Consider the following 13,535-nt stretch of genomic DNA (forward strand, 5'->3'; position numbering starts at 1 on the left):
AAATGATGTCCAAATGTAGGAGATATATATATATATATATATATATCTATATATATAGAGAGAGAGATATATAAGACAGTTTAGAAAGCAACAAACAGAACTTCACTCAAGCTTGCTCTGGATCCTTATAAGGATTCCGTTAATCACCTAATACATATATATAAACGTAATTGTGATTAACCAAACAGAGGTTTTTATTATATTAACAAAACGTTTCAGCTTCCGCCTTCATCAGCTGCCAACACACACACACACACACACACACACACACACATTTAAGTAGAACCTTTAATAATGTTTGATGGAGAAAAATCAATACACTTGTTTTATGTTCAACAAAGAAGGGTATGGCAACATAAGAATGGGTGAGGCATATAAATAAGCAGGTTTCATAGGGATGGATGGCATGGCCCACTAAAAGGATCTGTACGAGAACATGAGAAGAACCTGCTGGATCAGGCCAATGGCGCATCTAGGCCAGCGGCGCATCTAGGCCAGCACCTTGTTCTCAGAGGGCCAACAAAATGCCTATGGAAGCCTGCAAGCTGGACCTCAGCACAAGAGCACTCTTGATCGTGCGGTTTACAGCAGCTGGTATTCAGATGCATATTGCCTCTGACAGTGTATAAACTCTGACCATGATCCAAAGAGCTCTTTTTGGGGCCACATACTGAAGGATGGATCTTTAAGGAAGGGGTGGACAACCTGTGGCCCTCCATATGCTGCTAGACTTTCAACTCTCATCAGCCCCACCCAGCATGGCCAATGGTTATGGATGATGGGAGTTGTAGTTCAACGATTTCTGGAGGACCACTCTGATTTAAGGGGCGTATGGAGGCGAGGGCTCCTGTTGGAAGGAAGAGAACATATCTTAGTGGCAGAGCACAGGCTTTTCATGCAACAGGTCTTAGGTTCAGTCCCTAGCAGTTCCAAGTAAGGTCGGGAAAGAAAATGTGCCTGAAACCCTGGAGAGGTGCTGCTAGCAAGTGTCTCTAGGTCTGAACTAGATGGACTATTGATCTGACTTGGTATCAGAATCACTGCTGTCTGCACACAAGACAGCAAACAGACCTCTGGGTGGTCCTAGAAGTTAGTATTTTCATTTCCAGAATTTAGACTAGTTCAAAAACAATGCTAAATCAAATTAGTTGAACATGTTGAGAAAGTCCCATGGGGACAGTCAAGATCGTGCACTCTCCTTCCCCTCTCTGGCTCATGAAGGAAGGAGATATCGCAACCTTTGCTGCACCACCAATGATGCATGGCTCCTCTTGGCCCTGTCCCTGCCACCTACCCATCAGAGTCGATGCCTGAGGCAGGGAAGCCTTCACAGTGAGACCTCTGTGCATGTAGCTTTCCTTGGGCCTTGGAACACTGAGTGATCCGGAGAAGGCTATGCACATACACAGGAGGTCTACACACAGTCTTCCCCACAGATATCCATGCTAATATGTGGATGGTAACAGGAAGCTGCGTGCCATCGGGGGTGGGACCAGAGTTGCATCCCCTTTCTACATGCTTTATTTCTTCATGTGAGTAACACACAAAAGGGGGTATAGTTTCCCTTTATATCTGAACTTGGGAAGCTGTGGTTTATTTTAGCTGGATCTGAAAACATGGTTTCATCCTGCTTTGTTTGTCTTAACCACAATTAGAATAAACCACGAGTTTTGATATAATGACAAACTTCAGTTTATTCACAACCAGAAGTGCAAGCATTCAATCTCCTCTCATCACACTCAGAGGAGAGGGGAATTCATGGTCCCAAGGACTGCCATGGCTCATTCTCAAAATGCTAAACTGCAGCTCAGCATTAACATCTGAATGCAGTCTTTTTCAGCTAAATAGTTTTCAAAGAGACATACAATACAATAAAAATACCAATTTATCATAATTATAGGTAAATTAAAGTGAAAGGGTTTCAACTTTATACATTTATCTACAAACCACGAAATCATTCTCTCTTGCTGATCCTGAGCATATTTTTCAATAAACGCTTTAAATTAATTTTCCCCTTTAGCTTATGATCTGACAACCTCCTATAGCAATTGGAAAAAAAAATCCTCAAAATGAAAAGTCATTTTTTTGGTCCTCTTTTCTTTTTCAGGACCTTCAATTTCATTTTAACTTGGTGCCGTCTTCGTTTTTACAACATACTGTAGTCTATAGAAACACAAGCACCTGGAAAAGCTGGCTTCTGCTCTTTAAAGAATGCTGGATGTCCAAATTAATTAGGAACCCCAAGATCTTAATTTAAGGAAAGTGATTATGACAGTTTTCACTAAACTGCTATTAGTGCAAGAAAAGCACACAAAGACTATCTATAATGAAGGAGAAAAGATGTAAACACACCTAGAGGAAAACGAGACCACCACAGAATAAATTGGTTTTGCTAAGATTTGCCTTGTGGGCACATTTGAAGATAACTTGAGAGCTGACAGCAGAAAAAATTTATTGTGATAATTGAAAGCTATATTATTACTCAAAATGATCAAGTGCAGAGGTGGAGATGAGAGCAAGCAATTGTTAATTTTATTTTATTCCTTGTTTAGCCTTTGCCAAAGCAAATGCAAATTTCCAGTTCTGATGTCTATTTCGAGGGCCTGTAACAAGGCTTTTAATCAATGTATTATACATCAAATTGATAATGTTAACTTCTGATTATTCAAATGTATGAAATATTCATAAAGAACTGTCCAAAGTTTTACATTTCTCTGATTTCTCCCTCCCCCTCCCATTAATTATCATGCCTGGAAGCTTTCTTAGCCAAAGCACCAGTCATCATCTTGACTCAACCTGACAAGCTAGCAAGGCCCAATTACGTTGGCACTCTGTGGCACTTTGATGTAGTGGAAACGAAAAGAGATAGGGGCAAATTGTATAGCACATTATGTTAATGACATGATTTAATCCAGCCACTAAACTTTATGTAGCCTGTTAAAAAAGATGCTAACACTAATTATGCCACTTTGGAAAGGAAAAAGAAGGGGACAAGCATTTCCTACCGACAAAGCGAAGCTCATAAATGTAAATGCAATGAAACAAAATGAAGTAATCTATGATTAATTATACATAACAGACAAGGGAAAGAGGGAGAAACAGCCAGTCATATAGCTAAATCCTGGGGAAATTTTTTATATATATTTATATATATTCTATATGTGTGTGTGTGTATATATATATACACATATATACACACACACACACACACACACACACACAGAACAGCTGCAGGAGTATTTATCTCACTGATAAAAATAAGGTTCAGCTATATTTTTCTCCTACAACCAACTAGGCATTTCTGGAGTAATGACTTTCTTGTATTTAGAAATTCTGATCCTAGCTGTAACTAATACTACAAGCACTTAGCCAACTGGCTACAAAAGAAGTGATTTCAAGGGAGGGACCACAGCTCAGTGGGACAGCACGTTTAAGTCCTGACATTTCTGCTTTAAAAGACACACACAAAAAGTCTCAGATAGCAGGCCAGGGACCTTTGAGACCTGCTGCTAGTTGAAGTAGGTAGCACTGAGATGAATGGACCAGCAATCAGATTAACTATAAGACAGTTAATATATCCTTTAAACCACAGTTGGGTAATTTGTGGCCCTTCAGATGTTGTTGGACTCCAATTCCCAGCAGCCCCAGCCAGCATCCCATCAGGGATGATGGGAGCTGTAGTCCAGCAACATCCAGAGGGGCATGGGATCCCCAGCCCCTGCTTTATACATTCTAGGCATCAGGATAATAATTGCATCCTGAGTATCAGAGTTCCCGCTTGTAGAAAGAACTGCTGGATTGGGACTGTTAGGTAGAAGGAAGTCCCCTCATCCCTTTTAAGAGTCTTCTACATACAGCTCAAGATAATCTGCTCCTAAATTCAACATAGATTAAACATGCCTAAGTCCTACTGATGTCAAAAGGAGAGTTGAAGCACATTTGTAAAGTTGATTTATTGAAATCAGTGAAATTTGGAAGTGGCTGAATTATCCCCATTAATCTGAAGCAAATCTCATGAGTTCAAGGGGGATTTAACTTTCATCTAATAGTCCTAGTCCATCAGATGCCTAAATGTACAAGAGCTCCGGTGCATGTAAGGACTTTTCCATTCACAGCAATGTGAACTGCACAGAAAAAAAAAAGTTTGCCTTAAAAAGGGTGACACGTCATGCCCAAAGAATTACCGCTAGTTAAATAGATGTGGCAGTAATACTGTGTGATGACATCCTTGAATCCCAGTTTGCCCCCAACAATGAAGTGAGCAGGGCAGCCACTGCTCCTGAATAAGTTATGCAGAACTGGACTATGTCCAGTTCATTCTAAGATCTTTCTCCTCCTCCTGGCCCTGTGGCTAATTTCCTTTTGGGCAGATTAGTGGAGAAAGACGGAAATAAAAAGATCCACACACTAACCAGTTTGAGGCTGCAAGATATTTTAAGTCCTCCTAAATCATTCTGGTTATAATAGAGTGCAACAATACTAGAGATTTGTAGACCCAGCTGTATTCTTGCAGGGCTCATTGGCAATGAGTAATTTTCCTATTTGGCTCACATTGTTACAGCTTAAAAGAATTTGATGGCACGGAGTATGCAGTTAATCATAATACAGTTCCACCTATTAAAATAATTTCTCTCTCTCTCTCTCTGGTTTAGATAGGTGGCAGCATTTCAAAATCCCTGTGAGGAATGATGAATAGACAAGAAGCCAATCAAGCACAAAACATTGTTTAATGTGGCTGGTTACATACTAAGATGCTGCACATGCGTTACTGGCTTAGCTAGTGCCTGAACACTATAATAAGGCTGATATCAATCATTGTAGGCACAATCCAGTATGGTAAAAATTCAAGGGCATATTTTGAAAGAAGACATTAATAGCATAGAACAAGTTAACTCTCTCTCACATACATATGTGATTTTACACCCACACACCCTCTTCAACTGAACAGAATCTGCTTCCAAAGTCAGCATAACCACCACTGCATACACACCCACTCCACAAATGGGAATTCTGTTCTCAAACAGGATTCACAAATGACTAATTAGAAGTTGCACATTCTTCTTCTTTGTATTTTAAGTGCAATATCACCAAGAAGGACCGGGGGGGGTATGGGTCACTTTTTGATAAAGTATTTGAGAAGGTCCAGATGGAAGAATTTAATTCCTCACCCACCGCCACACACAAATACTGACTAACCTGCTTAAGACTTGTGGACACTGAACTTGGGACAATACAGTCATCACTGTCTGTCACGGATTCAGCAGCATCAGTCATCCGTCTATCATCTTGGTCTGTTGAAGAAACAACCAGAATAGAAGAAAACAAGTCAAAAACACCCAGTATTAGGCCCAGTTGAGCTTGACAAAAGAAAACTATTTAAACGTGGTACAAGAGTGCAGGAAAATAGTTTAACGTAATGGTGTACGATTTCTCTTCCTTGCAGACACAATGTGACACTGGCCAATCAATGATCATTAAATGGTCTGCAGAATCATCCAATTCCTCTTCAGGCCTCGTTTCACTTTGATTTGGCACTTGGAGAGATGCAGTGTTACCAATTCATTCACAGTAAGAGCTTTTTTTTTTTAAACTTAGTACAGACTCCTAGCCTACAATGGACTATGGACATTAACTTTGCTTTAGACTCTGTATGAATTCAGATGGTTTTGGTTCAGGGGACAGCCCATGCTGCCTCACAAAAGCTGGATGCTTCCGCCCACGCTGCTTCCCATCAGTTCCCAAGGTTAATAGAGATCAACATATACTCCCATATGGTGTGCATGGCAGTAACTTCTTCTCTAACAAGCCACGACTTGCACATATGTATAATCTGCTGGGGACAGTTTCTATCAAGTGTTTGGGTCTCCTTTGCCAAAGGAATAACAATTTATTACTTAGCCACCAAAGGCATTAACAATGGCGACAACTCTAGGGACGTATTCACAGTGGGGCAATTGTAACCCTGTAAATAGCTTACTGGATGATTATACAAATGAGGGTTCACCATCCTGTACCCAGGAACACCAACGTAATTTATTGCACAAAACCACTACTCCAAAGTTGTGGAAATGGTTGGCAACAATGCATTTCATAGCAATTACGGTGACAATGCATTCCTGCAGACTAGTCATTCTATAATATCACCCTGAGCAATATCACCCTGTGAAGAAGCGTATTAGGTGATCATGACTAATGCAGCTATTTCTGGCAATGTTGGAATACAGAGATGCGGGGCTAGTACACACTGATGTATTTATCACTTGATTTCGTTCCACTAGATTACAGTAAAATTTCCAGTGGAAATCAGAAGTTGTGAATCAACTCCATCAAACCATTGTGTCTACGGTGACATCAAAGTGCTATTTATGGTGTTATACCCACAAGTGATTCCTCCCCAATCCGTGCTATTGCAGGTTATCAAGTGGTGGACATGAATGGGTGAACCAGCCAATGCTGCCTTTCTATGGTCACTGGGTTAACTGATCACCCACTGCATCGATTGTACTATAATAGCATATGAACGCCGCTCTCTAGAGCACTGGGTTCTGGCCTGAATATGACCCTGGAGTGCAACTCACCTTAGTGACAATTTATGCTTCTGGTGGTTACAATGAAGTTATTTTTATAAAACACATTGAGTTTCAGTTTTCTTTTAAAAAAAGTATATTATTATTATTATTAATTAATAATAATTCAGAAACCACTATTCTTCCTTTGAATAGGATCTGGGCCTGTAATAGAAGGCCTCTCCGTTCACTTCCTGTACAGTGAACATATAATTAAAAAAAAAGACTGTGACCTGGGATTTTTGCATTCTTTGCATTAAGCTGCCTCTAACTCCTTTCATCCGAAGATGTGTGATAAGTTATACGCCAGTCTCTCATTGTCTGAGACTCGCTGTCTTTCTCTCTTTGACATTATGGGTGGCTGCTACCTGCAGACAAAAGGGGCACACACACTTTAAAATATTCTTCAGAACAGTGCTCTTCTGAAGGAGGAATCTCTCTTCTGAAGAGAAAATATAAAGACATTTTGAAATAGAAGCCAGTTTCCTTTAACATTTTATCGAACTAGGTTGAAAACTCCCCCCCTCTCTTTGTAATAACTGACAAAGCTGTAAGTTATTTTTTTTAGTCATGCAGTTTTTCCCGATGCTAGTCCTACTCACAGTAGACCCACTGAAGGTAATGGACATTAATAAATTGGGTTCATTGATTTGAATGGGTCTACTCTGAGCAGGACAAAGCTAGAGACAACACTAACACACCATCTACCCCAACACGGCTATAGATGTGAGAGAAACCAAAACAATGGCCTCTGATGAAGTTACTTCTGCAGTCAGCTTAGGATGAGGAAAAAATCATTCAATTTGCATTTTAATGGAGAACTGCCAAGTCCACATTTCCTGAACCAACAAGCAGATTGAAACTCAGCTACCATTTCAAATGCACAGTTCCCGGTATTTTGGGGTGTACACCGGAGTTGTATGTTACACAGGGGTTAGGTTCTAAAATTGCATATAGTCAAAATTACCCTTGAAAATCCCTTAAATCGCCCATAAAGTACAGTATGAAAAATACTAGAATCACACTCAGTGCGGCAAGATGCTCACACTATGAGAGGCATGCGCGAACTGAGACCGACTGAGGGAAGAGCAGATTCACTTCTCCCATCTCATGCGCACTCCGGGACATACGCTCATTGAGTGGAATGGCAGGCGGAATTGCCTGCAGTATTTGATTTCTTTTGGCCAAGCGCATATAGTTGAATTTGTGTAAATTAAATGTGCATATGATGCAACTCCACTGTAGTACCAAAAACTGAAAATATGTAATCCTGGGAAAGTGGACAAAAAAATGCAAGAATTAGTGAAAACCACACACACACACTGTCAGGCCCAGGATTTGACTCAGGAACCAGACCAACGGCTGTAGTTAATTCGTGTTTTATTAGGGTAATGTCCAAACAAAGACTGCGTTTTCTCATGAAGCAATACAGGGATACAGGTCCTGCGGCATTGGGAGAAAGTTGACAGAGCAAGGGACTTCCTCCCGCCTGTTCTTTAAGAAGGGGCCAAACGGGCGCGCAATCTTTCGCTCCTCCTTAACTGCCCCTCAGGTACTGCCCACCTTCCCCCCTTCTCTCCTGTCTTTTCAGCTGTCTGCGTGTGCGTGGTGAGGGGGGAAGCATCACCCCCTCCTCTTCTGAAGTTTCCGATTCCAGGATGGGGGATAGGGGAGGGGCTGATGGTAAACTGCCTCCCCGCTTTTCGGCTGTGAGCAGCCCTCCCTCTTCCCCTCTTGCTCTGAGCCTGAAAGAGGGGGAGGCGTGAGAATGTCCAGGGAGGGCTCAGGCTCCCCGTTGCTAAGCGACCTTATCACTGGCATTTCCTCTGTTTCGTCTTCACTCCAAAGGGGGGAAGTTCCTCCCCCTTCCCTCTGCCATCCATCCGAATACTCTTCTCCCAACTCTCCGGGATCCAGCTCCCCGGGATTGGGACCCCAGCTCTGCCTTCCGACACCATCCCCCCTCCCAGGCTGTGCCCCCCTCCCCTTGTCTGGCTTGGGACGGTGGGGAAAACGTTGATGGAAAAGTTTTACCAATTCTGGAGCATGCACATCAGCTGCATCTTCCCATGATCTGTCAGCCACCCCATAGCCTTTCCAGTGAATCAAGTACTGCAGCTTGTGGCGTCTGATCCTGGAATCTAAGATCTCCTCAACTTCAAACTCAAGCTGCTCATTTACCAGGAGTGGAGCTCCGGGAGGTTCCTCCGGCCGTAACTCACTGGGAGGGGCGGCTTTCGTTAAGAGGGATCGATGGAACACAGGATGTATTTTAAACGTGTCAGGCAGCTTCAGTCGGTACGCCACGGGATTGATTTGAGTTTCTATTTCGAAAGGACCCACCCTCTTGTCTTGTAATTTTCTACATTTGCCCGGCATCTGGAGGAAGCGGGTGGACAGCCATACCTGGTCTCCCGGTTGAAGGGGGGGGCCCTCCTTCCTGTGCAGGTCAGCAACTCGCTTGTACTCCATTTTGGCTTCGTTTAACTGCTGTTTCAGTGTCTGTTGCGCCGCTTGCAATTCCTTAAGGAAGTTCTCAGCTGCCGGTACCAGCATTCCTTCTGAGCTGCTTGGAAAGACTTTAGGATGGAATCCATAATTAGCGAAGAACGGGGTTTGTTGAGTGCTGGAGTGCAGAGAATTGTTGTAGGCGAACTCTGCAAAATGCAAATATGATACCCAGTCAGTCTGTTGATAGGACACATAACTTCGTAAATATCTTTCCAAAACGGCGTTCAAGCGTTCCGTCTGCCCATCTGTCTGGGGGTGATGGGCGGAGGAGAGTTTTAATTCCGTCTGCAACTGTTTCCACATTGCTCTCCAAAATTTGGCTGTGAACTGAGTTCCTCGGTCTGAGACTACGCTGTTTGGCAATCCATGCAGCCGGTAGACTTCTTTTATGAATAACTTGGCCGTTTCTTTAGCCTCTAAGGCCCCTGCACAAGGAAGAAAGTGTGCCATTTTGGTAAGTAGATCCACCACTACTAAGATGGCTGTCATTCCTTGGGACTTGGGTAGATCAGTTATAAAATCCATGGAGAGGTTCTTCCAGGGTTCGTGTGGGACAGGCAATGGTTGTAACAGTCCTGCTGGTGTCCCTGTTTGTGTTTTTGTCCGCAGACAGACAGAGCAGGACTTTACATAACTCTCAATATCCCAACGCATTTTAGGCCACCAGAAGTCCTTGGCCACGTTCTGAATGGTCTTGTAAATCCCAAAGTGTCCCGCTGTGATGGAATCATGACACTGGCGTAGGATTCTGAGCCTTAATTCCCCTTCTGGCACATATCTGGCGGTTTTGAACCATAACAGTCCATTTCTCCAGTGAAAGGTTACTTCTGAGTCTTGACCTTGTCCCGTCTCCTGCTGATATTTTAGCATGTCTGCATCTTCTTGTTGTGCCTTTTTGAGTTCCTCTTCCCATGAAGGCTGGCATACTCCCAACGTTAATTTCTCTGGCGGGATTACGTACTGAGGCTGGTCCTCGGATTCACTTTCTTTGTATTGTGGCTGTCTGGATAAGGCATCCGCTCTCTGGTTTTTGGCTTGGGCATGGTAAGTAATCTGGAAGTTAAACCTAGTGAAGAACTGGGACCATCTTATCTGTCTCTGGTTCAGCTTTCTGGCGGTTTGGAGGCTTTCAAGATTCTTGTGGTCGGAGCACACTTCAATTCGATGAGAGGTCCCCTCTAGGTATTGTCTCCAGTTTTCAAAAGAGTCCTTGATGGCCACCAGCTCCTTCTCCCAAACTGTGTAGTTCTTCTCTGCAGGCTTTAACTTCCGAGAGAAGTACGCACAGGGGTGCAGCTCCTTCCCTTCTTGGTCTAATTGTAGCAGGACCCCCCCGATGGCAAAATCTGAAGCATCTGCTTCCACTACGAAAGGGCGGTTCGGATCAGCAAAGCGCAGAATGGGCTCAGTAGCAAACCTTCTCTTCAGCTCCTCAAAGGCCTCGGTGGCGTTCTCTGTCCATTGAAACTTCTTCTTCCCCCTTAAACAGTCAGTCAGAGGAGCTGTTAATTTGGAAAACCCTGGAATGAACTTTCTGTAATAATTGGCAAACCCCAAAAACCGTTGTACATCCTTTTTGGTGACAGATTGGCCCCAGTCCAATATGCAGCTTACTTTCCCTGGGTCCATCTCCACGCCTTCCGCTGAGATTCGATATCCAAGGAAGTCTAGAGACTTGAGGTCAAATCCACATTTCTCTAATTTAGCATACAGGTGATTTTCTCTCAGTCTCTTCAACACCGTCTTCACATGCTGGTCGTGGTCTTCCTGGTTCTTTGAGAACACCAGGATATCATCTAAGTAACAGATTACATATGTGTCCAACAAGTCTCTAAACACGTCGTTCATGAATTTTTGAAAAATTCCTGGCCTTCCACAAAGCCCGAACGGCAGGACCAGGTATTCATACTGTCCGTAAGCAGTCAAGAATCCTGTTTTCCATTCATCTCCCTCCTTCATTCTGATCAGATTGTACGCTCCTCTCAAATCCAACTTCGTGAAGATTTTTGCAGAGCGCAGTCGGTCCAGCAACTCTGAGATCAGGGGCAGCGGGTAGCTGTTGGGGATGGTGATCTGGTTCAGTGCGCGATAGTCGTTACAGGGTCTGAGTTCCCCCCCTTCTTTTTCACAAACAATAGTGGCGCTCCAGCAGGGGATTGTGAGGGGCGTATGAATCCTCGCCTCAGGTTTTTATCCAGGAATTCCTTCAGGGCCTCCCTCTCATTCTCTGTGAGAGAGTAGATTCTCCCTGATGGGATGCTGGCTCCTGGCACTAGGTCAATCGCACAGTCGTAAGGGCGGTGGGGGGGTAAAGTCTCTGCCTCTTTTTCATCAAACACATCTTTGAATTCTTCATACTTTGGCGGCAGGGTCACTTGCTCGATCTCTTGCACTGCCCCCGCTAGGGTGTTCTTGATTCCTTCAGGTTGACAGTTCTCCTGGCAATACTGTGAGGTGAACCACACCACCGCCTCCTTCCAACTTATTTTGGGTTCATGCTTTGCTAGCCAGGGCATTCCCAGAATCACCTCAAAGTTCGAGAGATCTGACACGTATAGCGAAATGAACTCTTCTTGCCCAGGGATTTGAAGTTTCACTTCCTCCGTGGCTTGTGTCACCCCTCCTGACTTCAGGGGTCTCCCATCGATAGTCTCCACAGCTAGGGGAGCGTCCAGTTTCCACCGGGAAATTCCATGATGCTTGACTAACTTTGCATCAATAAAATTTGTGGAGGCTCCACTGTCAATTAAGGCAGTGGAATTAAACACCACTCCTCTGGAAGTTGTAATCCGAATAGGCAAGACCAACACCCCCTTTGTGGGAGGTTGGATCGTTGGGGGGCCTTTATACAACGCTGCCACCAGTCCACCGGCCTGCACGTGGACTGGGTGTTCTAGTTTCCCGACGGCTCGGCTTTCCCCCCTTTCAGTCCAAAGTTTCTGGCCACATGGCCCGGCTTTGAACAATAAAAGCATAAACGTTCCCGGCGTCGTCTTTCCTTTTCTTCTTCCGACAGTCTTGGCCTAGCCCCTCCCTGTCCCTCAGTTGCATTACCTGCCATCCCTGCAGTGGGAAGGGTCTTGTTGCGGGATGCCGAGGCTGAGTATCTCGGGACCTCCTGCTTCCTTTCCAGGCGCCTTCCTTCCATCCGGTGATCTATCTGTAGGCATAGCCGGATGAGCCCTGGTAGGTCAGTGGGGGGGGAGGTCCTGGCCAACTCATCCAGGATTTCAGCATTTAATCCACTCCGGTACATAAACATCAGGGCGGCGTCATTGTAACCAGTTTCCTGGGACAGAATTTTAAAAGCGTTAGTGTACTCGGAAACAGTCCCTTTAGCTTGCTTCAGAGCGCCTAGTTGCCGCGCTACTGTTTCAGCCCTTTGCGGGTCTTGAAACATCTCAGTCATCTCCTGTATAAATCCTCTGTACCTTCCTAAGACAGTATCCTTTCTCACGAGATACGGAGTCACCCATTTTGCAGCTTCTCCCTCCAGGAGGCTAATCACGAAAGCTACTTTAGCCCCATCGTCTGGAAATTCCATGTGCCTGACATCCAGATATAACTCACATTGAACCACGAAGGTTGCCAACTGATCACTTTGTCCCGCGTATTTTGGGGGCAATCCAATGGGAACCTTTACTACGGCAGCTGGAGGGGCTGTTCGCATCTGGTCTATCGTGGCCTTCAAGGTTTGATTATCCGTCTTCAGCGCCTTGACTGCTGCTAGCAGGGCTTGAACATCCGTCTGCAAATCAGCTACCTTAGTCCTCAAGAGTTCCACTTCTTCCGTCTCAGAAGTGGGGTTCGTCCCCCCCGCTGCTCCCTTTGACATCTTGTCCCAGTCAAGTGAAGAGAGCGTTGAGGGTGATTTAGGTGGCTCTGTCAAGCTGTCAGGCCCAGGATGTGACTCAGGAACCAGACCAACGGCTGTAGTTAATTCGTGTTTTATTAGGGTAATGTCCAAACAAAGACTGCGTTTTCTCATGAAGCAATACAGGGATACAGGTCCTGCGGCATTGGGAGAAAGTTGACAGAGCAAGGGACTTCCTCCCGCCTGTTCTTTAAGAAGGGGCCAAACGGGCGCGCAATCTTTCGCTCCTCCTTAACTGCCCCTCAGGTACTGCCCACCTTCCCCCCCTTCTCTCCTGTCTTTTCAGCTGTCTGCGTGTGCGCGGTGAGGGGGGAAGCATCACCCCCTCCTCTTCTGAAGTTTCCGATTCCAGGATGGGGGATAGGGGAGGGGCTGATGGTAAACTGCCTCCCCGCTTTTCGGCTGTGAGCAGCCCTCCCTCTTCCCCCTCTTGCTCTGAGCCTGAAAGAGGGGGAGGCGTGAGAATGTCCAGGGAGGGCTCAGGCTCCCCGTTGCTAAGCGACCTTATCACTGGCAGTTCCTCTGTTTCGTCTTCGCTCCAAAGGGGGGAAGTTCCTCCCCCTTCCCTCTGCCATCCATCCGAA

At 44.8% G+C, this 13,535-nt stretch overlaps 1 protein-coding gene across 4 annotated transcripts in view; it reads right to left on the minus strand.

Moving 5' to 3' along the window:
- Positions 1 to 13,535, minus strand: part of RPGRIP1L (RPGRIP1 like) — an 89,389-nt gene that overhangs the window by 25,176 nt on the left and 50,678 nt on the right. For all 4 annotated transcript variants that reach the window (XM_061593991.1, XM_061593990.1, XM_061593994.1 and 1 more), the window contains exon 22: positions 5,197 to 5,291. In XM_061593991.1, the coding sequence (XP_061449975.1) occupies positions 5,197 to 5,291 (95 nt within the window). The remainder of the gene's footprint in view (positions 1 to 5,196; positions 5,292 to 13,535) is intronic.

Source organism: Rhineura floridana, chromosome 13, assembly GCF_030035675.1.
Source record: "Rhineura floridana isolate rRhiFlo1 chromosome 13, rRhiFlo1.hap2, whole genome shotgun sequence".
In the NCBI taxonomy this organism is placed as follows: domain Eukaryota; kingdom Metazoa; phylum Chordata; class Lepidosauria; order Squamata; family Rhineuridae; genus Rhineura; species Rhineura floridana.